At 49.1% G+C, this 25,716-nt stretch overlaps 1 protein-coding gene across 1 annotated transcript in view; it reads right to left on the bottom strand.

The window, feature by feature from the left end:
* Positions 1–2,699: 2,699 nt before the first annotated feature.
* Positions 2,700–25,716, bottom strand: part of EFNB1 (ephrin B1) — a 103,603-nt gene continuing 80,586 nt past the window's right edge. Inside the window, exons 3-5 of the mRNA XM_090059678.1 lie at positions 18,370–18,462; positions 11,428–11,556; positions 2,700–10,020 (exon numbers count right to left, since the gene is read on the bottom strand). Of these exons, the coding sequence (XP_089915804.1) occupies positions 9,632–10,020; positions 11,428–11,556; positions 18,370–18,462 (611 nt within the window). The 3' untranslated portion in view covers positions 2,700–9,631. The remainder of the gene's footprint in view (positions 10,021–11,427; positions 11,557–18,369; positions 18,463–25,716) is intronic.

Consider the following 25,716-nt stretch of genomic DNA (forward strand, 5'->3'; position numbering starts at 1 on the left):
CTCTGGGGGTTTTTTGGTCTTTTTTTTTTTTGGGAGGCGGGGGGTTGTGCGCTGAAAAAAATCTTCTGAAGGGACTCCTCCTCCTCGCCAGGGATCTGGCAAGCATTTTAGGAACCCGGTCATGGCCTCTGTTATCCAGTGTGTCAAGATTTCTGTGCAAATGCAGGCATGCTTTGCATCCTGTGTGCTGGTCTCTTCTCACTACCTGACACACAGGTGGGGTTGGATACAAGGGGAGCTTGTGACACCACTGTCTATGCTGGGCCTTCCCTGTACGCAACATCTTCTCCAGCAGGAAATTCACTTGTTTTAGCAAGTCCAGTTCCCCTGTCCCATCACTACATGTTGTCTCTGTTAACCATTGAATTGTGGCTGGCTCCTTTCAAATCCAGCGTCCTCCTGCCTGGTCTAGCACGTATGATTGCAAGTTACCTCTCTCCAGCACATTGCATCCTGACTCATACTAAATGTTTCATGAAGCGGTGTGAGGTATATACCCAGGGATCATTTCATGGACCCTAAGCTTCCCTGCCTTTAGGTGGATTCTGAGCCTGAAGAGTTGCTTTAAGACAGGTCAACCCCAGACATCCTGGTGCCCAGCTCAGACCCCAGTAACACACAGGCGATTCTCATCCTGTGTTATGATTCGGCCTTAAAGACCACCAGACATAGAGCCCTTGCCCTTAGGAGGGCATCTGTTTGATGGAATCCCATAGGCATCTGCTTGGAGAGTATTAAACATGCCCCAGCAGGAACCTCCTTCACAGGAAATGAATTTGACATTGCACATTCCCTTGGATCATTTCTGTGAAGACTTTATCTGACATAAATCAGTCTTTGTGTTTCACGTGTCGACTGATTTTTAATTTTGTGTATGAGGGAAAGCACTGTAATGGCAGAGGGCTCCCCTCAGAGCTGCTCAGAAGCAGAGCTATCGCAGACTTCAAAGTTCTCCAGAGGACACCGTCATCTCTGCAGGGAGTTAGGGAGGAGACACCAGTGTCCTCACACTCCCCTCTCATCCTGTCGAATGAAATCTTCCATTGCCATAGTTCCTTTCAACCTGAACAACTCTAACATACTTTACAGCAGCTACACCCAAGGATGGGACAGGCGGTGAATGCCAAAGCCGGTCATCTGGGTAAGAGCAAAGAGAAGGTTTCCAGTCTGAAGCCGAGAAGGGGCTCAGTGTGCTGCTGGTTTCTGTATTCTCCAGCTACTAGAAAGATACAGCAGGTAACAAACTCCACAAGATGATGCATGTGCAGCAAACTGGCACAGAAGGAGCACACCCCCTTCTGCCGCCACCCACCCCACACTTGCAGTGAAAGATGCCCAAGTAGAGCAGAATCAGAAGCGAGCGCTCCAAACTCTGCAATGTGGGGACCCATTTCACTAACACTTCTCATCAAGATTCCACTTTTATCTCATCTATTATATATTGCATTACATTACTGTAAAGTACCACGTAAAGTCCTATATTAAAGCAGGTTATAAAGAGACAGAAATAGCTATGGTGGAGCCTCCTTTGGAGCTGGTTATAGCACCATCTGTTAAGGATTTATTACCAAATCATTCCCCAGAATGATTTTTTAATAACTTATTAAATGAAGTTACATTGAGGGATGATTAAATAAATATCAATAGCTAAATGGGGCCTATGCTTCTGCCCTCAAGGCTGTGCCCACATATCTCTCCCAAGAGACTCCTATGTACCACCTCCAGCTTTGCTCAATACAACAGCACAGTGCTGGGTGTTCCTGCTCCTGCTGCTAATTCCCAACCCAAGGCTGGCTAGATTTACATGTGTGATGGGCCAAAAAGGAGGCTCTGATCTTGGGTGCAAGGGGAGCAGCCCAGATGCTAAGGAATAGGGATCATGATTTCATGAAACACTTCAGAGCTAGGGATAAGGGCATGGGAGCTAACTTGTGTGCAAACAAGGAATTTCTCCAGTTCTTTAAATAGTCTGCACCTTTGATTAACACTTAAGGATAGTTTTCAGCAGACCAGATTGACAGCCCTGGGGACTGATGTTCTTGTGTACAAAGACAATAGCAACCTGAACTTCCCTTCCAGCTGCTCTCTGCTAGCACCCTGCCCTGGAAAAGCAGGGAGTTCAAGCCTCATAGCACATTTGCTTCCTGGCTGAGGGCTGTGACAAACCCATCAGAGCCAAATTGTACTTGCAAATTGCGCAATGTGGGCCGGAACATGTCAGTACACGGCAGTCCCCTTTACAAAAAAAATCACTTCCCACAAAGACCAATGAGCAGGGGCTAGACATTAAAAAAAACCCTTCAATCAGTTCTGAGGCAGTTTTCATACTGTGGTAGCAACCAGTGCAGCAGTTCCCCCACCTCCCCACCATACCTACACCCACACCGCGCAGGGTGCAGTGCAAATAAAGGAGCCAGCATGCACCCTGCCCCGAAGAGCTCAGTCAACTGGGGGGGGAGAGACACGACAACAATGGCAGGCAGAGGAGTATTTATGCAAATGACCATTTTTTAATACTCGTCAAAATAAATATCAGTCTGCCCTAATGCTTACACGTTTAGCAGGCATCACCCCGAGGCATACTGCTTACTAGTCCATTATCAATTCCCTGAGCTCACCTGTCCCTGCCTCTTTCACAGCATCACCTGGTTTCCAAAGAGAATCTGGGGCAAGAACAAAAGCGCACGGGAGACAGCCAGTTTCCATAGGAAAAAATCTTTTATTTAACAATATATCAGGTTCCATCATGGCTCCATGGAATTCAGATTCCATATTATTGATTACTGAGGATGATATGATACTAGGTGAAAGCAGCTGTGTAAAAGGCAAAAGAATTAAAAAGAAACGTGACAAGGAACGACAAGAGAATGCATCATTTGAGTGAACCCAGCACTCTGGGCCACGGCCCAGGAACCAAACTGAAACCTAAAGGCATGGATGGAACGTGATTGGAAGTCACAAGATGATCAACCAGGGAGTGAGCTGCTGGGCCCCGCTGACACTGTGCTCAAGGGCTGGGAGAAACACCCCCCCCCACTCACAATGAGGAGAGCAAAGGAAGGGAACAAGTGTTCACGAGAAGAGGCACTCTCATTTTGGAGCCCTTCTTAAATCAAATTATCTGCTGCCTGCCAAAGAGAAGCTTGAGTGGATGGTTCTGTGTGGAGAGCCTTGGAGAAAGCATGCACTAATGCATTAATTCCATTAATGAAGGCAAAACGTTAAACCGTCATTAGCTTTGTGCTGTGGCTGAAGAGCATTTGTATTCTCTGCATACAAGAAGTACATCAGCAGGGCAGCTAACATACTCCCAGCACATTCATTAGCTGTCCTCCTGCATCTGACTAACAGAAACCCCAGCAATTCACAGGAGGGTCCCGGGACCTGCTACCTCAGATCTCTTACAAATCGAGAGGAAGCTGCTGGCAGCATCAGGGTTAGTGTCAGGAGGGCTATTTGGGATGGAGGAGGGAAGAGGAAGGGCATGATCCAGACAGAATGCTTGGGAGATGTTAACTGCATCTCTGCCCCAACACAGGTGGGCATAAACAGCTGGGGGCTGCAGCACCACTGGTTGATCACGTGACTTGAGATTTGCTACCTAGGAAAGTGGAAGGGAAAGTGTTTTTTCTTCAGAATACTGGATCATGGGATTTAATGAGATGACCCAAATGTGCTTATGGCTGTGACGTATGGTGTTCAGGGCTCATCTGTCAGGCAGGGTGTGTCTGCATATACTTGGTATGTACACACACTCCCAAGGATGGATGCATTTTTACATCTCTGAAATGTGGGAGCATGCCACGTTACAGGGTGTTTGTGCACGCACGCACGCTACCACAGAGACACCAGGGTCTCTTGCCCCTTTTCACTTCAGCTTGCTAACTTCCCCTTCCACAGAGAACCAGGTACTGCACAAGTGACACTCCATGGATTTGCTGTGTTGATATAATGCAGGAGCTTTGAACATTAGGAGCTGCACCTGGAAAGTAATAACCAGCTGCAAAGAGCAGAGACAAGCCTTCCCGTGGGCCTGGAGATGGTTTCCACGGGGCACATGCACATCTCCCTGCACAACCAATGATCCTTTGGCCCACTGAACCAATGAGCCCATTCAACCATGGGCTCTAGTTAGGCACAAGGGGCCTTCTCCAGCACAGGAAAAGTTTGCATTTAACTTGCACTCTTCAGTTTAAAATAAGAAGGGGTAGGAGAAGCAAAGCCACCACACTGAGAAGCCCCCACATGTTAAAATGTGAGGAGTCAGGCCCCCAGTGCATGAGGGAGAGGCAAGGAGGTGGCTGAAAAATCATGAGGTTTAAAATTAAAGTCTGAGGTTCTGTTTATTTCTTTTTTGCCTTGGAGTCTTGGGTCACATTTACAAGCTGTTCTCCACAACCAGGAAGGCAAGAAACTCATCTATAAACTTACGATCAGATCTTCACATGAGAATGATACGACTCCAGCTCCTGGAGCGGTAGGTACAAGGAGGCTGGGGGCTGTGAGGAGGATAGCTTGGAAAGTTAGCTATGATCAGGAAAGAGGGAAGCAGCCTGAACTGGGTCCTAAGCAACTATATTTTAATTGGAAGTAAGATCCTGCATTATATCAACAAAGCGGGGAATGCCGACCACAGCTCCAAATATTCTTGGGAGGAGCACTATGCTGCAGGCACCAGAAGAGATATTACACTCCAGGTTATACTGCTCAGCGAGGGGCTGAACACCTAAGGGACCAATCTGGGCCCCTGGGGCCAGTTTCATGCAGCAGCTCCTCCCCCAACTTCCCCATCTCTTTTGGAGAACAGTTTTGGGACCTGGATTTTCATCCAATAATCTAGGCAGTTCGCACCTCGCCCCATATACCCGATTCCCCATGGCCGCAGGGGACACATGCCTGCGCGCGCACACACGCCCTCGAACGAGCCTCCTGACTTGGATCGTAGCATGACAATGTTTTACACCCGTTCTCGTGGTTAATTTTTTTTTTAGTTCTCATTTGTTTTTCTAAGAAAAAGCAACCAGAAAATAATTCGGAGTTTATACAAAACGTCTTTACATTATTTCTTCCAAAAAAGACTAGTATTTACACGAACAGCAACAAAAAAACCAACAACAAAAAAACTTCAATTCTTTCAATGAAAAGAACAAAAGGGACACCCAGGTTTAGGGCCCAGCAAACTGAGGTGCTCAGAAAGATCGGAGCTCAGGTTTCACCCTGGCACATTATTTACAAGCGTTTCCAGCTGCCCACAGCAAAAGGAGTTAGTTGGGTGGGTCGGGGTGACTAAGTAGCACCCCATTCTCTACTGGTGGCTGGTGGTTTTGTCTTACTGCTTTGTTTCCTTCAGCAATTAAAAGCTGAGGGTTAAGGACCCCAGGAAGGGGTGGGGGTGATGGAGAGAAGACACTGCACTTGGGGACAGCAACCACACTGGAGAGCTAACATTAAAAAGGTAGAATATCCGTGTTTGCTTTTGGTATAGCATCTGCCAGGCTCCCTGTAATTCCCTAGCCCCTCCCTTCACCCGTTCCCCCAGCCCCAGCCCCTAGCTGAGTCTCAAAACCATTGTCAGTCGCTCCTTTCCAGGCTGTGAGGTGAAACCCCCTGTAAATAAACAGCTCTTTAAACATTATCATTCCCAGACTGGGCTCTCTCCTGCAGGAGGAATCTGGATGATTGTTTCTGGGTTCCTCACGGAAACAGGATGCTGGGGACAAGGGGGAAAAATTTTTCTTTAAGACACAACGAGAAGCTTTTTGCCATTTTAAACAGCAGACTCAGTTGCTCCTCTGCAGAGCACTGAAAACCCTGGACACCTTGGCTGACCTCCACTGAGCACGCCTCAAAGTGCACTATTGTCTAAGCCCTTTAGAAACACCTCAGCAAAACACTCTGCCCAGCCCGGCAGCTCTGCGGCACAGCATGGCATCCTGCATAGACGTCCCGATGGGGAAGGAAAGGCGCATTTGGGAGGCAGGAAAGGAGGGAGGGAGGACGGGGTGAGATCAAAAGGTGCTAAATGAAACCGCTCGATACAGCCATGTCTCAGAGTGGCAGCTGGGCGTGCGCCTGGGGTAACAATCTCCCCTTCTGCTGCGACTCACTGAGACAGCAGGGAGGGTCCTGTGATCAGATTAGCTTAAGTTTCCTGCGATTCTAAGGCTCTGGTTCACCCACTATCAAGGCAGTGATGGCTCCAGCCACTGATCTGCCCTGCCTGGAGCTGAGGCCTGGAAGGGGATGGGGGAGAGGGTGTCTTGCTGCTCCTGGCCTTGCCTGGGGTGGACCACAGCTGCTCCATTGGCCCTGAGCTCCCATTTTCCCCTAACAACCTTTGCTCCCTTTGAGCAGTGTCCCAGGAGGCCATTTTCCACAGACCAAAGCACCCCTTTTCCAACAGGACCTCATCACACCCTCCACCACACCCCATCTCTCCTGGTCCAACATCTGGACCATTGCTGCCTAGGCAGGTGGTCGCACTCAGATGATCCATTGAGGTCCCTTCTGACCTTAGCATCTATGAATCTGCCCCCTGGAAAGGAGGTCTTTGTGCCAGAGAGAACAGGCACTAGGCCAAGAGACCCCCGTCATGAGAACAGGCCAGCTGCTGGGGCATGTGCTCCCCACTTTGTTCTGTGCTTTTTATGCCTTCTCTTTCACTGAGCTTTCATAGTTTCATAGTAGCTAGAGTCGGAAGGGACCTAGGTAGATCATCTAGTCTGACCCCCTGCCTTGGCAGGAAAGAGCACCGGGGTCAGATGACCCCGGCAAGGTGCTCATCTAACTTCCTTTTAAAAATCCCCAGGCTAGGAGCCTGCACCACTTCCCCTGGAAGCCGGTTCCAGGCCCTAGCCGCCCTGACTGTGAAGTAGCGCCTCCTAATATCTAATCTAAACTTACCCTCCGCCAGCTTGTGACCGTTATTCCTGGTCACTCCTGGGAGCGCACGGGGGAACAGGGACTCCCCCAATACCTGCTGATCCCCCCGACCAGTTTGTAGCAGGCCACAAGGTCCCCCCTTAACCTTCTCTTGTGGAGGCTAAACAGGTTCAGGTCCCGTAGCCTCTCCTCATAAGGCCTGCCCTGCTGACCCTTGATCATACGAGTGGCCCTCCTCTGAACTCTTTCCATATCGTCCACGTCCCTCTTGAAGTGTGGCGCCCAGAACTGGACGCAGTACTCCAGCTGCGGCCTGACCAGTGCCGCATAGAGGGGGAGGATCACCTTCCTGGACCTGCTCGAGATGCATCTGTGGATGCATGACAGGGTACGGTTGGCCTTCTTGACTGCCTCCCCACACTGCCGGCCCATGTTCATCGTCGAGTCAATGACGACTCCAAGATCCTTTTCCGTCTCCATGCTGGCAAGAGGGGAGTTCCCCAACCTGTAAGTGTGGTGCCGGTTCTTCCTCCCCATGTGCAACACCTTGCACTTATCAGTGTTAAACCCCATCCTATTCTCATCCGCCCACCGTTGCAACCTGTCAAGGTCAGCTTGTAGCCTATTGCACCCTTCTAGTGCACCCACATCCCCCCACATCTTAGTGTCATCAGCAGGGGCCAAATCTGCCCTTCTGCCTGCAGCTCTCTCTGTGCTCCCTTCACCAAACTTTGCCCACCTTCCCCCCCACTCTCTGCCCTGCATTGCACTTCCAATATTTGGGGCCTCAGCAAATCTAAGGAGCTGAGCTCACACCACACATATGTATGGGAAAGGCTGAGGGAAGGGAAGGGCCCAGCACAGCATCCAGAGAGACTGACATGGGAGCTCCTGCACTGTGCCATGGCCTAAGCACTCCAAGCTCCTATGCCCCATCCACATGTTGGTGGAGCATCAAGTGGCAATATGAGAGTCTCCACTCAAGCCTGACAGTCACTAGGGAACCAGAGAAGACAATGGGCAAGAGTTCTGGAATTAAAATGCCAATGGAAAAAAAGGCCCAGCTTCTTTCTGTAGCAAGACTGAGATGAGCAAGGGCAGACTGGGGTCTAGATGACCTCTGGAGAAGAGTAGTGGTATGGGGAGCTTTCTCCCAACTCCAGTCTATCCCAGCCAAGGCCCAGAAACAAAGCCCAACTGCACTAGCCACATAATAGCTGCTCCCTCTTCCATGCAGATAGGTTGTTCTCCCTTCTGTTCTCCTGCTCCCCAACTCCTTGTTCTAGGCTCCTGAGCACATGTTAAGTAACAACTTCAGGCCCATTTTCCTCTTCCCCCTCCCAAATGGAAGCACCGTGGCCTGAACCCAAGGACCCAACCCACTTCACAATGTGCTCAAATGATGGATCCAGGGATGAAACCTGTGCCTAAGGTCTTGGATATTCCCTCCTGTCTCCCCTCAGCACAGTCCTAGATGTAGCCTGAGACGGGCAACCAGTGCCATCCTACTACCACCTATGACTGGGATCATCTGACCCCAGCCCTCTTTCCTGCCTAGGCAGGGGGTTGGACTCAATGATCTGCTGAGGCCCCTTCTGACCTTAGCATCTATGAATCTACCTTCCTCTTGCTTTTGAAGAAACCAGCCCGGCCACTCTCCATCCTAAGAAATGAGATCAGGCGGGGTGCACATTGGGGAGAAGACGCACCTTTTCTAGGGGGGAGAGGGCTCACAAGAGTCACCATGTGGTGAAAGGATAGGAGGCTGCTGGCTCTGTGTGGGGGAGGCAGAGCCCTCTCACACATACTGACCGTTCAAGACATCATACATTTTTTTTCTTTTCTTTTTTTTTTTTAAAAAGAAACTAAAACAAGAGTCAACGGCTACGAACTGTGAACACAAAAAGTTTAGGATGGCAACGACAGCAGAAGGCATGAGTCCGTGTCCTGTGGCCAGGAGGCCCCACCACAGCAGATGGGGCAGAGGGGGAGGGGAGTATGCCAGATGGCTGAGGGTGGCGGCTCAGAGTCCCACCAAGAATTCACAAAAATAAAAATGTTACAAAAATTAAAATAATAATAATAATAAGTAAGTCGGGTTTGTCAGCTTCCTCCCTGCACGGTCTCTGCATCCTTGCTGTGCCTGGGCAAAGGCTGCCTCCCCAAGCTGCTCCTTTCCAAGCCGAGTAGGAGGCTCTTTTCCGCAGCCCCCAAGTTCATCCGACTTCCCAGAACCATTTTGGACCAAAGCCACCCAGGGCGCAGCCCCCACACACAAGATTATTCAATGTAATAAAATATAGATGAGGAAGCTGAAAGGCAAAATCCCAAAAAACAAAGTGGGAGTGGAGTCTTCTGGTGTCACCAGTGGTGTCCGAGAGTGAGGAAAGGCACGAAGCCCACGCACGCTGGGTGCTGCACGCGCTAGGGCCGCATCACGGCCGGATGGGTAACAGAGCCAGGATGCAGTCTGAAGCAGCAGAGGAGGATGCTAAAGGCTCACCCTCAAGTCTCGGGATTACAAAAGCTGAGAACTACAAAACTAAATACAAAGGGAGAACAGAGAGAGTGTGCGAGCGAGTGATTCCACTATCTGGTGCGAGACCCTTGCGCTCCCCTTGTCTTGCCATGGGATTCGATTCACTTCTTCCCTCACGGAGCGAGCACACTGGTGGGGAGCGCCAGCAGCTGCCCCCAGGGCCCTCAGCTCTCTAGTGCTCTTGCATTGGTGGGTAGCTGAGGCTGCTCCTCAGACCTTGTAGTAGATGTTGGCTGGGCTCTGGGGGGGCATCTCCTGGACGATGTAGACGGGGTGCCCATAGTCCCCGCTCACCTTCTCGTAGTGAGGGCAGTAGTTGTTTTCTGTAGTCCGTAAGGGGATGATGATATCGCTGGGTTCTGAGCCTGCATTACCACTGCACTTTGGGCTGGCCAAGGTACTGAGTGACAAAGCCGCTGCCCGCTGCTGGGTGTGCTTCCGGTGCCGCTTGCGAATCTTGATCAGGAGGACAACGAGGAAGATGATGATGAGGATGAAGATAACACAGCCAGCACCGATGGCAGCAAATACTGCTACCTTGGAGCTGAAGAATCCATCACTGGGACCTTGACTTTCCTTGCCATCCTGGTTAACAGAACCTGGGATGAGGGAAGGGGGAAAGAAAAACAGTTGTTAAATTAATTTTGTGGAGCTCAAATCCCATCATCCCATGGGCTCAGGGGACTGACAGTTCTCCCTTCAAAGTGCATGTTCCCCCACTGAAGAAGGAAAACCAGCATGCAGAGGGGAAGGGGTTCTTCAGCCCCTCTGGCAGCATTGGGGAAAGGAGGGTCTGTCCTAGGGATTATGGCTCAAGGATCAATGTAGGGGTCTGGTATCCATATCACTCCCAAATTCTGATGCGCCAAGCAGCTAGCAACCCCTGCAAGCTATTTCTCCAGGGTCCCTTCTGCAGCATCAGCATCCTCACTGCCTCAAGCTGGTTGTCAGCTTGCTTTGAATGGGCTGGGCAGCAATGTGATTAGTGGGAGCATCTGAGCCACCAACTCCAGATAGTTAGACAGACAGATACTCTGCAGGTAACTACATACTCTTGCTGAGGTGTCTACACTGTCCCACCCACCCCTTTGCATATGCTGGACTCCTCACACCAATGATCCCATAGGCCTTTGGCCCCTTTCAGTATGGCAACATCTGGGAGGAATCCTGGACACTCACAAACAAGATCTCACAGCTCATCCTCTCCTCACCTCTCCTCTCCTGTGTTTTATCCTCTCACAGCCCCTGACTGGACTGGAGACAGAAAACTGTTCCTATCCAGTCTATAATCAGAACAAACCCCAGGGGTGCCTGCTCCCCCTCTGCAGACTCGAGTGCTCTAATGGAAGTGGGTTCTGAAGCCTGTGCAGACCTGCCATATCCTGTTACTGACCCCCCCACCTCTCTCTGACCCCAGGCCAAGGCTGCCCCAGGCCCCTGAGGGGAGGCTGTTTGGCCTGTCGGTATCAGAGGTGGAGAAATGGAGCAGCTTTTCCCCACTTCATCTGATTTTGCTTCTCCCTCTCAGCAGGGTCAGGAACTCAGGAAACCACCTTCAAAGAGCTCTCACATAGGTTCAGCTTAAACATCCCAGCATTCTCCATCTCCCAAGCCCTCTACTCTGCTTCAGTAAACAGAAGAGAAACTAAAAAGGCAGAAAAGCCACACTCCTCCTCCTAGGATACTGCTAAAGGCATTGAGAAACTGAACAGGGCTCTGGGAGCTTCTGTCCACAGTCCAGCTCCAGAGGTTGAGCAGTGACTTCAGGAAATGGAGAGTGAGTGATTCCTGGCTGGTGAAGTTTGCAGGAGGCTCTTACAGAGACCCGACAAATACTGGATCCAAGTCGCTGACCTTAAAGCAGGGTTCCTTGAAGGCTCTGCCAAAAGAGCGAGACTCCCTTCTGTTCTATCTATAGCAGATCTAGTACAACACCTCTCTGCCTCCGTGAGCATAGTTATTCTGGAGTTAGTCCTCCCCTTCCCTAGCTTGCTCTGCACAATTACCTGGCTTCCCAGGTTCTTCTATCACAGGGACCTTGTTGCGTGGACTCTGTGTGACAACTTTCATCGTGTTGTCCGATTCCTTGCTGGGCCGACTGGTTGTCAGCTGCTCTGGGATCACAGCATTCGGATCTGTGAAAGGGAAGGAGAAGCTGGATGAGAAATCTAAGTCTGGAACCTGAAATAAAATACTGAGGGCAGCCACTCTTTCCCCAGCACTTACTGCTTTGAACTGCACCTTCCCCCTGGCACTGAGGACCCATGCCCAACACTGTCTGCAAAGGTGCTGTGAGGCAGCACCCAGCATTTGTACAAGCGTGCTGGAGTTGGGATCAGCACTGCACCTGCATTGGCAGGGAGAGGCACAGGCGGTAGACGGGTGCTGTGACACTGGCCCATTTCCCTACCCCATGAGGGCACCTTTTTAATATGTTCCCTGATTCTCATGCTCCCCAGCTCCAGAATGCCATGTATAAGGCTGACCAGCTAGAGAAAGACAGGGGGAACCTGAATGATACAAGATCTCTCTCTCCTTCCAGTGAGCAGGGGCTGAGAGCCTGACCCAGAGCCTTGTCTTTTCTCCTTCTCTCCTACCAACAAGCTAGGAGCCAGGTACAGGTCCCAATTTCAATATGGTATTCACAGCAATTCCCTCTAATTAGAGGATGTGTGATGGTTATGAGGTTACGCCCCATATTTGACATAGTCATTCGGAGTCCCTGTGGTTTCCTCCACATAACCCCACATGCAGGGAATGCTTCCCTGAATTAAAATCGGTAAGGCCACTACCATTTCCTCCACAAGCCTCGCCTCTAATGCAACACCCGCTGACAACTGCCGAACTGCACATTAAGGAAAGAGATTTGATTTAAAACTATGATAATTCAGAGCCCCATCAGGACCACGGCCGAGCCATACATGTCACTAACCCGTGTGACCACATGATCCTATCTCCTCCCCCATCACTTGTTATTCAAGAGTTGATCTTCTCTTAAATAACTGCAACCTCAGAGACAACAACCGTCTTCCCTTGTGTGTAGTACAATGGGGCTCTGATCCTGACTGGGGTTATTTGGTACTACCACAATATGGATTAGAAAATGGTGCCCCATGAACAGACAGGGAGGGAGGCTTCCCATGCTGCTTCTTCCTCACTACATTACACGCTTGAAGGGAGGACTCCCAGCCCAACTGTGTTTTCTGAGAGCAAGCACTCAGCCTGGTTTGTTTTTAATGGAGGATACTAGCAGAACAGCTGCAAGCATTTCTCCTGAACTCAGCCTGCAAGCCCTCTCCTCCTGGGGTGCAACCGCGAGCCACTGCATGTCCTGCAAAGTCCCAGCTTCAAGAAGCCAGCCCAGTTATACAAATCTGAGGGGACAGCAAATGGATGCTGAGGGAAACAGCACAGAGCTCTTTGGGAAGAGACAGAACAAGGGAGGGTGCATAGAGCAGAGAGTGAGCTTTTCATGAGCTGCTGCCAGAAATGGAGGCTTTTCATCTGAAGTGCAGCCTGCAGCCAGCTTCATTTCACATATCCTACATTTGAACAGCATGCTGCAAGACATAACAATAGTAGAAAGCACAACCCCTGTCCTGAGGAGCTTAGACTGTGTGGAGAATGGCAGACAAAGCTAGAGGAATGCCAGGCAATGGGAGGAAGAAGCACAGAGGCGAAATCAGATTGTAGGGCTGCTGCAATGACATGGGGAGTGCCAAGGCAGCTCTGGCATTTAATGCCACTGATTTTGAGTAGCATTCACTCTCAAGATCAGCATTTGAGGGACCATGACTAAAATGCAAGGTTTGAAGGAGGACAGGGAGGTTGTGCAGTCTCAGCATAGGAGGCAGAACTGAAGTAGACACAAAGACACTTCTTTTACAGGGGAATGGGATCAATGGAGTGCAGGTTCTAAACAGAAAGCCAGCAGGAGATGACCAATGACAGTCTCAGGTGAGAGCTGAGCTGTGCACACAAGAACAAGGCAACTGTACTCAGTGGGGAGGCAGTAGTAAAAGTATGAGAGCTGGGGACATCACAAGCAACATTCGTGTAATGTTCCACAGTAGGTCAAAGGCTCGTGTGCTTTTGCACTACGTTACTGAATGTCCAGTCTCCGTGAGGGGTAACCCTCATGTTGGTGACAAGGTTCGCATGCTTCAGAGGCAGCCTTCCTGCTTCAAGCTTGTTACCTGAATGGCTCTTAGCTAAGAGCAATTTCAACATTGCCCTTGGATTCATAGACAGGAAATCCTGCTCTGCCTGCAAAAGTCATGGATGTTGGATAAGAAATGTCTCCATTAGCAGTAATGCTTGGATAAATAAAAAGTAGGTTGCATCCGAAAGGAATAAGAAAGAAAACACAAAGTCTTCCCACTGGAAAATGCAACAAATTCAGTGTCAACCAGTGAGGGGAAGCTGCTGGGCCTCAGTGCTCTGGAACTGTACTTTAAGGTCTCAGCACAACTTGGACAGCTCCGTCAGACATATAGTCTCATAACGTTTCCACGTGGGCTCTAGGAGCAATTGCCCAAAGCTGGATTGTTTTGGCTGCATCTTGCAGCCAGGAAGGGAGCTAACATGTGCCCTTCCACTGCCAGCATAGTCTAGCTGTGAAGAGCAGCACACCTGTGAGTTTCGTGCAAAAAGGAACCAGTTGTGGTTACTACTGGGAGAATACACCAGACCCACCGTCCATTACCCTGAGCATATTTGCTTTTCATTGACCAACAATGCAAGGTGTTCCCTATGGTAGTATGAAAATGTCACAGAACAGGAAGGCAACTACCAGGGCAGAATGAGATGGCTTACTTGGGGCCAGTCCTATTCAGCAAGGTCTGTTAAGCATCAGTGGAGACTGGCGTACAGGCAAGCCAGCTTCACCCCAGTTGCCTGGTGGCAGCTGTACCCCCCACCCTTCTTTCCTGGCCCTCTATTCTCTTTGTACACTCTAAAGCAACCATTGTAAAGGCAGGGGAAGACACCAACACACTTCCTCTGCTCTCCAGCTGTGACTCTGCAAACAAGCAGACCAAATTCAGGTGTGGGAGATGCCCAAATGTTAGAAACCAACAGCAGCCTCAGAGATAAGCAATTCCTGTCACCATCTCCTCAGGTCTGGGAAGTGTGACATGTGCAGAAGGGGAAAGCGGTCACCCCACAAAAATGACTGAAATGGCAACATCAAAGCCAAGTCCTCTCCTCAAAGGAGCATTAACATCACAGGCAACAGAACCACAGCAAACAAACAGAACAAAACCCATGGACCTAACAAGTCCTCTGCTACCCTTACCAGTCCACTGCTGTTCACATCCACCTATGTTTCAATTAAGTGTGTGAGCTCTCTGAGACAGGGGATGCTAGCTGTGATCAAGAACTGACTTTATGGGTGGGATGGGGTGGAAGCAATGAGAGGCCACATGGAAAGAGTATAGCAGCGCTGCAAGTCTGGAGCATTTCAATACTGGGAAAAGAAGCATTGTCTCTTTGGTGGTTGTTCAAGAAGTTCCTCCTTTACTCCAGTACTGCGCCTGAGGAAATTTCTAGCAAGGGCAGCTAAGGGAATGCAAAGGGAATTGCATCTTCCAGGGCTGCCCTGCTATTCCTCGAGTTTACTATAAATATTGGCCCCAACAGAGCAAAGCAGACTAATAAAAAGCAGCCACCCTGAGCTCAGCAGCTAGGGAGGTGGCTGAAGTCCAGCCTGCAGCAGCCCTGGAGGCCAGAACTCCACAGCCTGGGGACAGGAAGCTTTTGGAGAGCTCTGCCCATCAGAAAAAATTACCCGCAGTGTACAATTAAAGGACTAAGACAGGTTGTGGCTGCACTACAGCTCCAAGCTCTGGGGGCATTTCCAAAGGAAGCATCAGATGTCATGAAGAATTCAGCACCTAGGCCTTGTTCCCACAGCTGCCCCCTTCCCGAGCCGGAGTCATGACCGCTTGCAGAATCCCAGAGTGCACTGGGAAAGGTCAGGAAAGTCAGAGGCTGGCACCTCCTGGAATGGGGCTGCAGCTCTAGAAGTGCCTTTTGCTCAAAGCAGTAATTACATCATTTCCAGAGTATCACAGCACAGAAGGTGAAGTTTGTTTGTACAAATGGAGAAACGACTCCCCCACCCATCTCACAGGAGGGGTCCAGGAGGACCACAAAATGACAGACTGACAGCACCTACAGAGCAAGAAGGGGGCTGCTCAAAGGAGAGCTAATTGAGAGCAGGGCTCTGAGAGGAACAACCTATGATGAGGGTCCCCAATACATGCATTTTGTTTTAAAATACAACGTACAGCTCATTTTGTGAATGCTCCAGGATGTGGAATCCCCTGTGTGGACAGGTGCAGTGTTACTATTAACTCGGGGAGAGGTGAAGGTACCTTAAAGTCAGAGGCCTGAGCTGCCAAGGTTTGGGCTATATCTGCTGTCTGTAGCACATGGATGCCTGGAGGAGGCCCTGCATAAAGCTACAGCTCTAGAGTGCAGTATTTACCCCAGGCAACCTGGTTTATAGGATCTGTAATCCCCAGTGCCTACAAGGAGTTCCTTTTATGCAACACGGGAGTGTTTCTTAGACTACTGACAAGCTGCCTGCGTCTCTTCCAAGAAGTCTGTAGTTCATGTTATTATGGGGGGAAGCACCTGATCCTGAGCTCTCCCGTTGTACTCGGCCTTGGCGAGCCCACAGCTGGAGTACTGCATCCAGTTTTGGGCTCCACAATTCAAAAAGGATGTGGAGAAGCTTGAGAGAGTGCAGAGGAGAGCCACGCGCATGATCAGAGGTCAAGATACCAGATCTTATGATGAAAGGCTGAGAGCCATGGGGCTCTTCAGCCTGGAAAAGCGCAGGCTCAGGGGTGATCTGGTGGCCACCTATAAGTTTATTAGGGGTGTTCACCAGGATCTGGGGGAACGTCTGTTCACCAGAGCACCCCAAGGGACAACAAGCTCGAATAGTCACAAGCTCCTCTGCGACCGTTTCAGGCTGGACATAAGGAAGGTTTGAAATAGACTGCTTCCAGAGGTGGTTCAAGCACCCACTTTGAACGCCTTCAAGACACTTTTGGATGTTTATCTTGCTGGGAACCTATGATCCCTGCTGACTTCCTGCCCCTGGACAGGGGGCTGGACTCAATGATCCTCCAGGGTCCCTTCTAGCCTGAATGTCTATGAAATTTAAATCTATGAAATCTATAAGCAGGAGGGTAAAAAGAAGGAGGAAGTCTTTTGGACTTTCTCATAAAGTTCCAATTTGAAATAGGTGCAGAAGTATTCAGACTTGAGTATAGCGTCTGCTTCACAGACTGGACATTTTGCCAAGAATAGTTCAGACCAGCACTGGTCACAGATCTGCAGCTATTCCTAGGGTGACTGGCAGCACAAATCCAGGCTTGTTAAACCAGCAGTGGGCAAGATGGCACCCTCTGATGTACTGCATGGAGGAAGGCCGAGGACTCAGCTGGGCCCGTCTGCAGACCATGGAAGCGTCAATCATCTCCATAGTCCACTGATCTCATGGGCACAGCTAGTTTCTGGCCCAGTCCTCAAACCAAGTTGGGGATGAATAGATGCATTCAGCATTATGAGAACAAGGTGCAATGAGAACAGGGGCTCTGGGAAGCCCCCTGACACGGGGTCCATGTAGCCTAGCTATTAGGTATTAGTCCCCCTTCCTCTCCCCTTCCCTTCCTCTTCACTCCTTTCTCCATCTCTCCCTCCCACCTGCCCTGCCACCTTCTGGTTTTTGCTGTGGCATGGCAGGGCTTCCCTGCCAGACTCCAACTGATGCCAAACAGTAACTGGTGAGCTAGAACTGGTTATCATTGAGCTGATCGGTTAAGCCAGGGGTTTTCAAACTTTTTGGATCAGTGTACTCATGGGAGCTGAATGCAGAGCTGGGGGGAGGGAAGGGAGGATGTAGCCGAATGCAGAGCGGCAGCAGACGCCACATATGAGCTTCCCCCACCCCGTGTCCAGCCAAGTAGGCACTGCCTGCATGGCAGTGTGTGGTCCATGGCAGTGCTCTGTCCCCACCCATCCATGCATACCCCCTAGGGCCTCCTCAGGTACCCCCGGAGTACGCATACCCCCAGTTGACAGCCCCTGGGTTAAGCAATTAATCATTTAACCATTCATATTCCTAAAGGAGCCTGCAGTGGAAAGAAGGGGCTTTTATACAAAGTTGTTCAGACACCAACAGAGCATCAGCACCAAAGTTAATACTGAGGCAGTTTGACGATAAGTTCAAACTCAGTGTAATTTTGTTTGTCAAGATGGTCCTGTTGTGGGAAAGCTTAAAATGGATGCTCAATAATGGGAGAGGAGGGAAAGCAGCTCATCTAATAATTAACTAGCATCACTCCTCCATGGGGGCCTGACTGGCCAATCCCATGAATGCTTCAGAATCCTAAACTATGACTGGGTGTTAATCTCACATGATTTAAGCCTCTTCCAAATCCAAATGGCATTTAAATCATTTGAGGAAGAAGCATGATCACAGCTGGAAGAAAGGGGACTTCATAGAACTGCCCTCTTTGAGCATATCTGAAGCAAAACTTGGGGCACCCAGCAGTTACACCACCACAGACTGTGTTTTACAGCACCTTATGAGCTAAGTATGTGCAAGCACCTCAGTATTTATTATAAAAATCAATCAAGTTAATGACCTTGAATGAAGACAGCAAATTAGCACCTCCTCCCCCAAAGCGTCACAACTGGGACAGAATTCAGCGGAAAGACAAAGCCTTCCTTCCTGCCAGCTCAGTTCCTAAACGAGACTCCTTTGTGAGCTTTGGCCCTGCTCTCACAATAGCACTCTGTCAAGCTCCCATAGAGGACTGAACAGTGCACTTCAGCAGAGTTGGATTTTAAAGAGGCTGTGTAACCATAGTACATTTCGATGCTGATTTGATATCCGATGGCAGAACTCCGCTAAGCATTGAGTGACTCACCCTGCCCTACTTTCATGACAATCTTCATGGACCGTGTCTGGCAAACCCCGCCTTCTCTGTTCTCCAGGCCATCCAGAGTCCCATTGGAAGTGGCTGCAGGAAAAAAGAAATGACTCTGTTAACAAGCAGTTGTGAAACATGGAAGGGTCTTCAGGAAGGCAAAAGGGGGTCCCTAGAATAGCCTTGGGAGGCAGCATCCCATGAAGAGTGGTTTAGTTACTGTGATCTCAGTTTGGTATTGCGCTAGTCTATAGGAATGGGGAGCAATTTAAAGATGATGTCTTATGTAGCACTAAGTACACTCTTTGTACATCTTCAGCCAGGTTTCCTTTGCTATGCATGGGGGGAGGGATGCAGTGCTGTAGACCTCCATTCTGTGGTTTGTCACTTCTGAGTACCTATTTAGGAGCCTCTCAAGGAAAACCAGAAGGCTTCTAATATTCTTGTCACAGAATCTTGCTTAGAAGCATTGTTGAGTAACAGAAGGGCTTTTAACAGAAGAAAAATTCATAAATTATCAGGAAAACCTCCTCCAGGACACAGTTAAGCTATGGGATAGTATTATGTGGGCCCCACAAAGAGTGCTTCCATTTCTTCCCTGGGATGCATGTTTCTCCCCATGTTCTCACACCCCTGCCCACTCATAGTCTGAGGTCAGGATATCAATGGGCTTCCCCATTCTGCACCCCTGCGCACGTGGTAAATGTTGTTCAATACACTGCACTCTGGTCTTCTCCAGTCTTCCCCAAATCCCGACTGCTCCACCTCCCAGTTCTATTCACTTATAAACCTCCAGCCCATTAAAATGGTTACCCTGATGCTTGAACTGGTTGCTGAGCTGCTAATTAGATTGTACTCCAAAGGAAAGAGAGAGGCAGAGCCTGACAAAGGCCAAAGCTCCCACTCCACAGCCATGGCACAATGGGGATAAAAGCTGTAGAGAGGCAGCCGGGGCACGGGAGGAGAGGAATGCTCTGGAGGCTGAACTTTCCAAGCCATAAAACTGAGAGATTCTCTCCCCCCTTTTGTCTCCCCTTAATAGGGAGCTTGTTAACCCCATGAGGACAAAACATGAAATGTTCTTTTCACCAACCTGTCGCCCTCCCCCTCTTTGGACTGGTTAATGGCTTTCTGAGCAGCCTAGGGCACTAGCCTAGTACTTAAGGGACTGCTTCTACTCAGAAAAGCCATGGCAGTTGATGGATGGACCACAGCCTTCTTACAGATGGGAGGGAGGCCTGCGGACTTCTTTCCACATTACTCCAATTACTCCAAAGAGGTGCAGCTGAAACAGTGACTGAGTTCAGATGTTGGAATGTGTGTTGCTTTGTCCAGAAGCTGACTAACTCGCTCTGCTCTTTCTAGTACGGCTGCAGGAGACCACTGGACCATCTCTGCAGCACTACTCCAAGCACATGCAGCAGACAAAGGGCACAGCAGGGGGTGTATGCATGCCCTTATAATGCACCATGGTGTGCAGTACTGTACTGGCCTCAGCTTTGCATTCCAAAGACCAAAGCCTGACAGCCCTAAGAATGCTTATCTGAGGGTCACAGGTTCTGTGCCACTAAGCTGCTAGGCCGTCCTGTTTAGGGCAGGGGGTGGGGGACATGCTACTGTGGAAAAATGCTTTGATGCAGGAGAACCAGCTTCAGTCCCGGACTCCAACTCAGCTTTCCTGTGTGACCTTGGGCAAATCATTTAAACCTTTTGTAAAAGGGAGACAGAAAGTTCCCAAAGTTTTCAAACTTCCCAAATATTGTATAGTGCGAGGAGGCCACAATTGCATTTCATCCCTACAGGAACTGCCATAGCACAAAATAAGGAAAATATCAGGAGCTGTATTTATGAGCAAGAACAGAGTGATGCTGGTTATGTTTTGCTCTGCATTGCATGCAAGATGCAAGTCATAGCGCAGGAAGGAATTACTTCCTGCACTACAACACTGTTGCCACGGAAAGTCACAGGAAGAGTGGATGCTTCCCAGCACACAGCAATGCAGGAGCCACTGTAAAAAGACCATATTTGGCAAGGTGAAAATGCATCCCCCACTCCCAAATCCTTCATCTCCAAGTCAACGGAAGCAAGAAATTCTAATCCCCCCACTCCTTGGAGCATACGATAGGAACACTTATGCATGTGCAGCACATTATACATATATAATTACACAGTGTGCCTCAGTAAAGAATGTAAACTCAGAGCCCCAGTGGGTTTGAATGGCTGTAATTGCAGGGCAGAAGTCAGTTAAACTCACTTTGGGGGGGGAGGGACGGGAGAAAGGGGGTGAGGGGAGTGCTCATTTTTAAGTCCTGGTCTTGTGGGAGCATTGCGAGCCACGCATCTCCTGCTGTTACTGAGCAGAAAACGACACAGCAACATGTCTGTGAGCCCTCTCCCATGACTGGGGATAGCTCTGACGAACTCGCCTGCTCCGTAGCCAGGACTGGGGGTCGTATGCGGTTAGGAGATTGGTTAGACTGTATACATGCCTAACAAGCACCATGTAATTACTGAGGGAGACAAACAGCTATGTCTTTCTGAATTTAATGTGATGCCCCAGGATAATCTTGACCTCCCAGGAGTGGTGTGCTGTGGGTGGGACGTACTGTCCTAGACCAGACTCCTTTGACTTAGTTCTTCCCACCTCTGCCTTTCCAGACAGAGCTGGGGCACTTTCTGACTAAAACCAGCAAGATCGCCACTAGTTACAACTATGGTTATAGGACCAAACAAGCAGTCAAAAGCCAGACTAATCTAATTGTATCTGGGAACTCCACCCTGCTCAAAGGGTCCATCTGCCTCCTCATTTCTGACCTCTCCACTCCACAGAGATCCCAGCTCCTGAAGCTATGAAGGGCTGATCCTTCCATGCACAGCACCAGAACGAGTTTGTGACAACTGTCTTGGCTACCCTTTGGATACAGTGCCAAATCAGTCACAGAACCCTCTTCTTCTGGGTGCACCTTTTGAAGCGCTTCAGAAGTGCATGAGAACCCTGTCAGAAGGGAGAACTGCAGGCAGAGGATCTACTTGCTTTTTGGACTCAACATTTCTTCAAAAACCTAAATATTCGAGCAGAAGATGTCCCATCAGCAAGAGACAAATCGCTATCCACCCAGCCCCAGAGCAGTTAATTTAAGTTCTGCACAAACCACCAGTCGGAGGTGAATTTGCAACCTACATTTCAGGGCTCTCTATTCTGGGTTCAGACAGTCATCAGTACTGCAATGAAATCTTCGCCGTGTACTTTTTTTGGTGGGGGGAAAAGCGGGAGGAACAGTGGAGTAGGTGAGAGAAGGCAGCACAAACCCCCTGCTCACAGAGCAGGAGCTTACCTTATTTGGTTAGCTACACAGCACTCCTACAGAAAAAAGCAAAACTGCTTTTAGAAGTACAAGTGCTCAGAAGAACTTGCTCACGTGGAGGGACCCAGCAATGTAGGACAGGGTTTGCAGTAAGGAATGCTGAAGCCTCGTGAATAACCTTCTGGAGACAATGATGTGTAAAATGGAATTTGGCCAGGGCAGCCGAGCTAACTTCTACCCCCTACTCACCAAAGAGGAGTTTCATGTTACCTGCAAAGCCCCATCCCTACCACTACTCTGTACCACAACCAGTCAAGTCTTATATTAAGGGGAAGAGACAAGAAGTGACAGATGGCCGACTGGAACAAAGCCATCACACAACAAGAGAACCTTTACTGTTATGAACCTAATTTGTTCTGTTAGATAGGTATGGGGAGGGGCAGTGTCTCTTTTCTAACGATGATTTTACACAAATGGACAGGGTTGTTTAACTATGGTGCCTTGAGGAAGGGACTGGCTCCTAAGCTTACTGAAATTTGCTGATGCTCTGAAGTTGGCAATCTATTACCCTATGGTTGGCCTACGTGGACAAGTTAACTGGGATTAAAGTAGGGTGTGAATTCAAAGTGCAAGAGCTCTATTGCTGGAAACCTTCACATGTATACAAGCCCTTTGTATGAAATGACTACAAAAGGTTGTAGTGATCAAAGTTAGCCAGCCACAGGATGACTTCATGGCCCTCCCATGGCAGCAGTTTCACAGGCCAGTTTTTACAGACTTCACTGAGTGAAGTCATATTTCCTTACATGTCTATAGTTCGCAGGCCATTAGTTTTAAAAGCACTGTCAACAACTGGATGGGAAGAGAGCAGGGGAAATTTCCCCTTTGAAAACCATGCCAATCATTCCCAGCTCTCAGTCAGGCCATGAACCCAAGCCCTTCACAGATGTGTCTTCTAGAAACAATTCCACTCAGAACAAGCAGCAGCTCTGGAGTGAGAAAAGAAATGGGGTCCTCTTCATCCTCCTACCCACCTTCACTTAAATTCAAACCAAGTCCTTGATCTTCAAATTTTCTAAACTATCACTATTGCCATTTTAGCCCCAGCTGCACATTTACTCTTCTTCTCATGCTGAATTATTGTCTCGTCCCACTGACTATGCTGCCATTTGGGTTATGGCTATTAGAAGATACAACCCACAGACAGTAGCATGCTCTCTTCCACTCAGGTGCAACAGAGGCTTCAATAAGGCACATAGCATCAGGAAGATGAGCAGATCCACAACAAGCCCCCTGTACCACCTTAGTCTCAGTGAGCTGTGGGGACTCAGTCATTTGTTCTCAGAAAAGAAGTATATGGTCTCCTTGTAATCATCTGAACCGCAAAGCCCAAGCTGCCCCTCAATTGTGGGAAGACAGGATAATTACTGATGTTTAAAGGACTGGTGGGTATCGAACAAAGCCGGTGGCACCTTCTCCAACTCCACACAACTTAAGGATTGAAAGGTGCACCCCACACCCCCCCCGGGGCCCAATCCATTTCCGGCCTGCAGGCACCTGCTCCGGAAGGAAAAAGAAGATGGCAATGCCCGAGAGCACAGTTCTAAAGCAGTTTCATGTAGAAAGACCACCACACCCCCTCAACATTACAAGAATCCCATGGAAGGAGATCAAGCACAGACTACAGCCCACCTGGATATGGCAGCTGGCCCTACTTTGATAGACATATTACGATATATTAATCTTGTAAATCAAAAATTAAAAAACATTCTTCTTTAACAGCATCATACTTTTGGACAGCCCTGGCATGATGAACATCCCCACCACCCCTTTCTACCGTAACAGTGGTAGTGCCCAAACTCAAACCAGAACAGCCTATCTACTCTGAAGTTGATGGTGAATTAGTACCACACATTACCATATTCTCTGCTCCAGCTGGCAGAGCTCCATAATTAGCAATGGCAAAGTCTGAGCAAGCCAAGCCTGGCAGGACCTCATCCTCTGAGCATTGCCTGATAGCCTCATCAATTCCCTGAGAATTTATTCTTTTATCTGCAGGGCTAGGAGAGTAGAAGCATCTTCTATTGAAACCCCTACGTTTGGGGTCAAAGGGAGTCCCGCACTAGGCCCTGAGAGCTGTTGGAGGCTTCCATATTAATGGAATGTAAACCCTCAGACCTGGACAGGAAACTAGAAACTCAATGCTGTTACATACAGAACTGCTAATCCGTTTAGTAGAAATACCTGGCTAGTACAGAATTGTGAGTAGAGCAGGGGTTCATTGGCAGAGCTTGCATATGTTCCTTGAGCAGAGAAATAGCTAAAGCTCACCACTTGGTTTATGCTGGGGGTATTAATGTACTGATTGGAGGCAAGGAGGATCCAAATGCTCAATATTTTCCCTCTCTTTTGGCTTCTAATAGTAGGAATGGGCCCATGCAGGCCTTTCCCTGGCCTACCTCAGTGGCACATCAAGCAGGCTATGCCCTGCCTCTCCTGCTGAGATATAGCTTTAAAAAAAACGTTTGAAAGAATTTGGTTTTGGCAGATCTGAAGGTCTGGAAGAAGTAACTGGCGCAGATAAATGCAGAGGTCTCTTAAATGGTCAGCCTTGGATGGAATTAGATATCCCAGATTCCCTTTAGAAGGTCTCAGTTATGCTCCGGGCCCCAACGTGCAATCAATGTGCTGAGACTGTAGCAAATCCAAGTCACTTTTATTAGTCTAAATTACTCTCCCATCTGCAGACAGCAGCCTGATGGTAGGTGCAGCCAAACGTTGCAGGGATACAGCATGGACTCTGGCCCTGTAATCTCTCCCATGTCTCCAAAAACGTCTAAGATTCAGGAGCTCATATTTTACCTCACTGTCTTTGGTTACAGCCTCTGCTTTCAGTAATAACATTTCTCTTAACTTTTCCTTTCTGTGAAGGTGATTGTTTTTCTGGGCAGAGTAAGATCTGATAAGCCCCCACCGCTGAAAGGTTAAGAGAAAGTCCAAGTATAGGAACATTAGGTCCTTCAGCCACAAGTGGCCTTGCAGCTTGTGAAGTGGAGCCTGCGGGTAATTATACTCCAAGAAAAGAGCCCATTATCTAGCCAGATACTAAGGAGCGAGAAGTAGGTTCCCCAACACTAAGCTTCAATTGATCTCATGGCTAATGGATGGAACAGCTGCACCACAGCAACCCTACTGCCTGCCTCACTGAGCCCTCCCCCTCCACTGGTGGCTCTGAATAGTGGATGTGTCAAGGGAGAAGAGAAAGATGGGGGGAGGCGGGGGTCAGGACACAAACTTCACAGGAAACCCTCAAGAATCTGGGACATGGTCCCAGTGTCCATGCAGGGACTAGGAGAGATGGGGCTGGAATTTTGCCCCCTCTCAAAGAACGGAAAGATTCTCTCCACAAACCAGAAAGGCCTGGCCATCTCTAGAAGACTGCTAGTGGGTCCAGGCCCAGGCAGTGAGATGATCTGCTCCAAAATAAACACCAATACCCAGAAGGAAAGCAACCCAAAATGCTTTGCTGTGTACGGATTAGCACAGATGATCCCATTCCAGCGATGAAGGTTCCCCCTGCCTACCCTGCTCCACTTAATCGTGCTTCATCCCATTTGTGTACCAGTCCCTCCCACATGCCCCCCATCTCCTATATCCTGTCTCCTACATATCCTCAAGCAGAACTTTTGTTCCAAAGGCATTGTCTTCACTGCAGACTTAACCCAGGTAGCAGACACAAGGGCCATGAATGAGCACCTGCACTGCAAAGTCCTGCTCAAGTTATGCCCTACTTGCTGGAGGAGCACTGTGCCAAGCGTCTCACCAAGAGCTCGTGCTGCTCTAACCCCTTCCCAGTGAATTGTAAGAAATCTTTTGTTATTCAGGATATGGAGAAGAATTATGGGAAGGCAGTAGAGGACTAGCAAGCAGGTGAATGATTTAGCCCACATCTGCACTGAGAAGCCTGTGGATTATCAACCTGACTGCAAGAAGAATCACTAGTCTTTCCACTGAACTAGTTACACTGTATTTTCAGTTCAGT

This window comes from Crocodylus siamensis, chromosome 8, assembly GCF_052110815.1.
Source record: "Crocodylus siamensis isolate JL-2025a chromosome 8, ASM5211081v1, whole genome shotgun sequence".
NCBI classification, from domain to species: Eukaryota; Metazoa; Chordata; order Crocodylia; family Crocodylidae; genus Crocodylus; species Crocodylus siamensis.